At 44.0% G+C, this 6780-nt stretch overlaps 1 protein-coding gene across 1 annotated transcript in view; it reads right to left on the reverse strand.

Annotated features, from left to right (window-relative positions):
• LOC143509457 (neural-cadherin) overlaps positions 1–4617 on the reverse strand; it is a 150069-nt gene extending 145452 nt beyond the window's left edge. The window contains 1 exon segment of the mRNA XM_076998207.1: positions 3367–4617. Within this exon segment, the coding sequence (XP_076854322.1) occupies positions 3367–4384 (1018 nt within the window). The 5' untranslated portion in view covers positions 4385–4617.
• Positions 4618–6780: the final 2163 nt, after the last annotated feature.

Genomic DNA, 6780 nt, shown 5'->3' on the forward strand with positions numbered 1-6780 from the left:
AGAGAGAGATAGAGAGAGAGAGAGTATGTGCAATCAGCTCCATCTGTAAGTGTCCACATACACCGTCTGTTGGAGAGCGTGTTTTGCATACATAGCTGAACACACAGGACAACTCTTCATGTACACGTGTGTGTGTGAGTGTGTATTCATGTTTGCATGTACATGTCAATGTGTGTGCGTGCTTGTAGGGAAAATGACCCTTTCTGACAGAGAACACATTAGCACCTCTGCTTCCCTGACACCACAATCTTCCCATATGGCCCTAAAACTCTTCGTCTTATGCCTGCCAGATTAACAGATCTCCACCAGCGTTGGCTACTCTGAAGTCTGAGAATAAACACAGAGCCTGCTGTACCAGCCAGGCAGCCTGATCTCCGAGCTTCTAAAGCCACAGTTGTCCGTCTTATCAAAGCAGCAAGGCGGTTTGGGGCAGGATGCTTTGAGCCTGCCAGAATGATGAAGTCTTTGTTCACTGGACATGCTAAAGTGATGAAAATGAACCCTCCCCCTCGCTTCATCACACACCACTGTGTGCTGATGGAAATTACAGCCTCACTCCATTTGATATTACAGAGAGGAACATGGGCAGGAGAGACAAACGGACGAAAGGTGGTGCATGGGGGAATATGATTGGACTGTTGGATTAATTTTGCAGCCACGTGACTGGGCTACAACCTGATGGGCTCTGTAAGAGAACTGTTTTACCATCACATGTACACACGGACTCACAAACAAGCAAACAAACAAACAAACACATGCGGTGTGTAATGAGGATCGTCACCTATAAGACGCAGATGCTGCACTCTGCCATTCCCACAGGCCACCATTAGAGTTGTTGTTTTAGTAGTGGTGTAATGACCATTATAATTATTGTTCAGTCTCTTTATCAAGAGACTGAAAATACAAATAGAAAAAACAGGAAATATGTACACAAATCTAGAAAAAAAGCACATTTCAGAACAAAAATGGCTTTTACAGGCAGAAGTCAGAATTTAGTGTGACTACTCCTGGCATGAAGCACATCTTGAACTCTTGCGGAGACTGTCCCAAAGTTTTGTAAAGTAATCTTATGAAATCATTCCATATATGTTATGTCCCATTTGAGTGTTAGAGAGACAGAGAGAGAGAGGACGAGGGAGAGACAGTAAGAGGAGAGAGATCCTGTTGCAGCATATATATTACAACCTAAAGAGTACCGTTAAAATCAAAATGAAAATGATCAATAACAAATGAGAATTCAAGACTCAGACAGAAACATATCAGTGTTATCCAACTGAGTCCTGTTTATCATAATTAAAAAGGAAAACTAAACTAAATTAAATTGTTACGCAAGCTTAAATCTTTCATTTTTTTCATCTGTTTCTAAAACTCAAAGCGCCTATACACAAACTCCAGCGAAACGATAAGACAGAAAGACAGTAGTTAAAAAGAAGAATAATGTCATTTTTATTATAACGTTGGTCTATATTACATTACACTAGGCTACCAGTGCCCATCACCATTCTCACAGACGTCAGTTAAGCACGAATACATACATCTAAGTTTGAGCAAACGGGCAAAAATGTCGCAAACACTTTTGCCGCATGAGCTTGAGAATGTCGATAAGCACAAAGCTCTTCTCGTCCACAGAGCGTCTGACGGGAGGTCACCAGAGGTCCCTCTTGGCCATCTGTTTTCTCTCATTACTGCCATATTTACGCACGTGTGATGCATAAACGTGGATCGCCTGCACGCGAGTTAAGCGCTGTGACGTTCGCTTACTGCACATACTGCGAGTATCGCGTGCAGGCAGGTAGTAATTAACATAGCCCACTAACAACCCGTGCTAATTAAATCACGGACACTGGCTGCTCACCCAGCCGATCACGACGTGAGCACGGCCGACCGATAAGATATGCGCATACTAGAAGCGCCAGTCTGAATCCCTGCAGTTGCGCCACTTAAACGCTTCATTCTCCCTCGAAGAAATTCGGCAGTTCCTCCAGCTAACCGCGCTGTCAGTCCTAAATCCCCGAAATGAGAAAGTGAATGAGATGGGATTACACAGCTAATGCGAGCAGATGAAGGAAAGGCGAGCAGAATCTCCCACTCAAAAAGGATTAGACCGATCGGGCTTCCCACGGAGCGTCTTCCCGTCCCATCCGACCGCAGAAGCGCTTTGGAATCAAACTTTGCAGCGCAAAACACGGAGCGCGTCGTACATGCAGCATAAACACAACACCTGCAGTCTCCCAAAGTTCACCCAATCAATTACAATAAAATATTGTACCTGCGCACTTTAAACACTTTGAAAAAACGTGACTCATGCAGTAATTAAGAGATATCATTTATAATCCAAATCTATGTAAGGAGACATAAGACTTATCTTATCATAAGACTTAAGTCTTATCACTGCACGCCGTAAGGAGGAGTGTCGGGGAGCAATTGTAATGAATAAAACCCCTACGGCATATAACTTTTCTTCTTCTTCTATCGCCATAATCATCATCATCATCATCATCATTATTATTATTATTATTATTATTATTATTATTATTATTATTATTATTATTATTATTATTATTATTATTATTATTATTATCTGGGGCTTTTCAAATGATTAGCTATATCCACACAAAACATCGTACATGGGTTGCTGAGAAAAGCCAGTCATTATAAGATGTTGGTATCAGTTCATGAAGTGCTTTGTACAAATATCGGTTTTAAATATCGGTTGCATTTAATTGGAATTAAAGTTTGTACATGAAATTAAAGTTTGTAGTAACAGGAAGCAAACGTCACTGAAGTTTACAGGAAGCCTCAAGTAGTTTACGTCTGCTTGAAATGCACAATGAGTCATTCATTCATTTATCTGTCAGTGAATGCAGTGTTTGTAATGATTGTGCTGGCATGGCCGCTACAGTCAAGGTAAATGAGCGTGTCGGTGAGGGAGAAGTTGCGCCTTTATCTCGGCGCACCCGCAGCGCGCGGGTGGCGCGGCCTCACACCCATTAGTAATACGTCGGGAGACTTATCCCTGGGTGAGAATGAACCTGCCCTTTCAGTATTACGGGTTTACCGTGAACCACTAACGTGTGTGAGGAGAGAGCAGCGTGTAACACGTTTCAACTCAAAGGGAAAATGATGCATCAGCACGGTATGTGTCGCGGATGGGGTCAAATAAATTGGTTTAGAAATTATTAAGTGTCAGATTCTACTGTGTTCAGTGCCGAAGACAGTCAAAGCAAAATATAAAACGAAAGAATGACCCAGCCAACGGCGTCCGTTTATCTTATCGCCTTGCACAGGTTCACTGCATTCGGGGAATATGATGGGGAAACTGACACTTGCGCAGAGTTTATATAAACCCGTTAATGGTGCTCTTACCTCTTTTATCTTGGACTTTTACTGTAATTTCCACTAAGGGCTCTGTCTCTCGATCAAGGTTCTTCGATATAACCAAATCCCCGCTGTCTCGATTAACGGTGACAGGAGAGTGTTCCGCATCGGGGTAAACCAACTCAAAACTCGCCGACTGAAACCTGACCGGGTTAAGATTCATTATCACCGAGCCAATGCTGGCATCTTCGGACACGCTGATGACCACGGGTTTGTCGGGCTCCAGCACGGAGCGGGACCTTCTCGGGAGTCTGCTCTCAGACTGGCTCAGCTGGGATGGCAGAGACGGCGGCGGAACCGCTGGCCATTGCCTGGGTCTGATCTCGATCTTCATGTTATGACTAGTGCGAGAGGGCCAACCGTGGTCTCTCGCGAAGACGTTAAACTTTATTGGAGAAGCAAGCCCGAGTATGGAGTCCACAAGTAGAATGTCACCCGTTTTGGGCACCACGTAAAAACTCCCGTTTTTCGGGAGAGCGTAATATACCAACTCGGCGTTTTTGCCACTATCCGTATCTTCGGCTGTGACTTTATAAACTACCGACCTCAAGGCGGTGGCGTCGTCTAAAGTTATTTTGACATCCGCATGGCGAAAAGTGGGCTCATGGTCGTTAGTGTCGAGCACATCCACTTTAATGGACGCAACTTCGGCTACGACACGCTCGGCCGAGGCGCAGCTCAGGCAGCAAAGCCCAACACTGAGAAAATACTCCGAGCGCTCCTCTCTATCGAGAACGTTAGAGGTCTTCAGTAATATGTGTCCGCGTTTGTGGTGGGCGAAAACGTGGAAATCTTCACTGCCGTCTCCCAGCAATTTCAGATGCATGCTCGTCTTGGAGCACCATCTCTGCGCCTCGACGCGCTTCACCGGGATACTCAGCCCGTTCACTTTGGAGCCAGGTGGAGAGTTTTCGAATACGTGCCCGTGAAAAAAAGGTATCCGATCGTCAGTCTTGTTTCCGAAAACAAAAGTCACACAGTAAGACATCAAAATAGTCCAAATCATGGTTTCAGTGTTGCGCCACTCTCCGTGGTCTCAAGAGGCAATGTTCAAATTGCGAAACATCATTAAAATAAATCAATCACCGTTTTTAAGCTGAACAGTCGAGAGCTACTGTGGAGGCATCCGTCTTCGAGTTATCCGTTTTTCGTCTGCGAATGCCGTGAACATGTCGTGCTCAAACGCGGCAGAACTTTCAATACGTCTCCGGTGCGCTCCAACAGCGGTCTGCCTTGCAGCCGTTCACAGCTCGGGCGCGCGCTTGAGCTCGCGGAGTTTAGAGATCAGCACTCTGCTGCTGGACAGCGCACGGCTCGAGGGGGCGGGGCTGCCGGGAGTCAACGCAGGGAATCCTCAGGGAACCCCGCTTGGCTTATAGATTTTTTCCCTTGTCCGCTATATTCAGAAATATGATCTGTTATTACGTTATTTATCTATGCACATATGAGGCTGCAGGAATCTGAGGCAAGACAAAATACACTAGAGGCTTCGAGTTACAAAAGCTTCGGTATCAGCATGGAGTCATGTAGTGCTTACATGACATACGTCTTTATTCGCTTCAGGAACCTGAACAAGGAGGAGCCGTTTAATTGCCCCGCGCAGCGTCGGTTTAATAGGCCTACATATTGATTTCCTTCCCTCCCTGTCGAGCGCTAGGCCACAGGCGATTTCTCTCTAGTGTTCTGTATCCAAATATCAGTTGGAGATTTACCTGACTCATCCATGTAAAAATAATAGCCACCCAGAGGCATTAACGTAAGAACACAACGCATAGGTCAGAGGACAGGTACACAGAAGAAAGATTAATTTGGCAAATGGGCCGTGCACAAAAACATACTTTTACATACTAGAACACATACAAGATGTAAGAACACTTGAAAACAAATAATTACAGACTACTAGTGTGTGTCTAATTAATCTGGATACTTTCAGAAAATAACTACATACTTCTGTCAATTTCAGAACTTTCCTGTGCATATGGAATGCAGGAAGATATCTAGTGGGGCTGCATTCGTTTGTTTTTCAATACTTATCAATATTTGAAAGGACTGGAAAAACTATACACAGGGCATGTCCACTGGTGTAGGGGAGGGGTAAGAAGGATGTTGGGGGGTAGGGGAAGGGGTAGGTGTAGGGGTAAGGGTAGGTGTAGGGGTAGGTGTAGGGTTTGCACAGTGCCACTGGGTATATCTGCAGTGTGAAAATGAGAAGTAGAGTTTCCTGTTTCATGATCACTTCATGTGGGGAAAAGGGCCAAAAATTAAACTATACAAGCAAATAACTATAAAGAGTTGAAATTATTACAAAATAATTGCAATGGATTCAGTGTCATGTGTCATGTGGAGAGTCAATTTATAAAAATATATATATATATATATATATATATATATATATATATATATATATATATATATATATATATATATATATATATAATGGAACAGCCAAGCTTTGCTGCTAAGGTGAGGTTGTGGAGGATGGTTTCATGTCACAGGTCATACACCATGGGAAGATTCAGCACAGCAACAAGACACTGCAACACTAAGGTCTTTTCCAGGCATAGATTTCAAAGCAGACTGAGGGTTCAGAATGTGCTGTACAAGCTCTTTTGAAGAAGAAGAAGTAACGGCCGCAACCCCGAGGACCACAGACGCAGTGGTCAGCTAAGGAAACGTAGTGCAGCAGATGAAAGACACATCATCTGCTTACATCCTTTCAAAACCGCAAAGCGTCCAACAGTGTTATCACCTTAGGACGGGTGAATACCAGTGGGATCCAGTTATACCCATCTACTGCTCGGAAAGGTTTAGCCAGAAGTGGCCATCATGGAAGAATTGTGACCAAAAATCTGTACCTTCACTGCAGCAGGTGCTCTGGAGTGATGATTTGAAATATTTATCTGTAACAGAAGGTAGTTTGTTCACTAAAAGGTTGGAGAGCGGTGCAATAATTAGTGTCTGCAGGCAACAGTGAAGCATGGTGGAGATTCCTTGCACATTTAGGGCTGTGTGTCAGCAAATGGAGTTGGGGATTTGGTCAGGATTAATGCATGCAGATAGTTATCCATAATGCAATTCCACCACAGATGTGCCTGGCTCCAGATTTATTCTGCAGCAGGACAACCCCAAACATGCAGCCAATGTCATTAAGAAGTATCTTCAGTGTGAAGAAGAACAAGGAGTCCTGGAACTGATGTTATAGCCCCCACAGAGCCCTGATCTCATCATCATCAAGTCTGTTTGGGATTACATGAAGAGACAGAAGGATTTGAGGAAGCCTACATCCACAGAAGATTTGTGGTTAGTTTCCCAAGATGTTTGAAACAACCTTACTGCCAAGTTTCTTCAACAACCGCATGCATGTACCTCAAAAAACCAATCCTGCTTTGAAGGCAAAAGGTG

Source organism: Brachyhypopomus gauderio, chromosome 1 (genome assembly GCF_052324685.1).
Source record: "Brachyhypopomus gauderio isolate BG-103 chromosome 1, BGAUD_0.2, whole genome shotgun sequence".
Classification (NCBI taxonomy): Eukaryota; Metazoa; Chordata; class Actinopteri; order Gymnotiformes; family Hypopomidae; genus Brachyhypopomus; species Brachyhypopomus gauderio.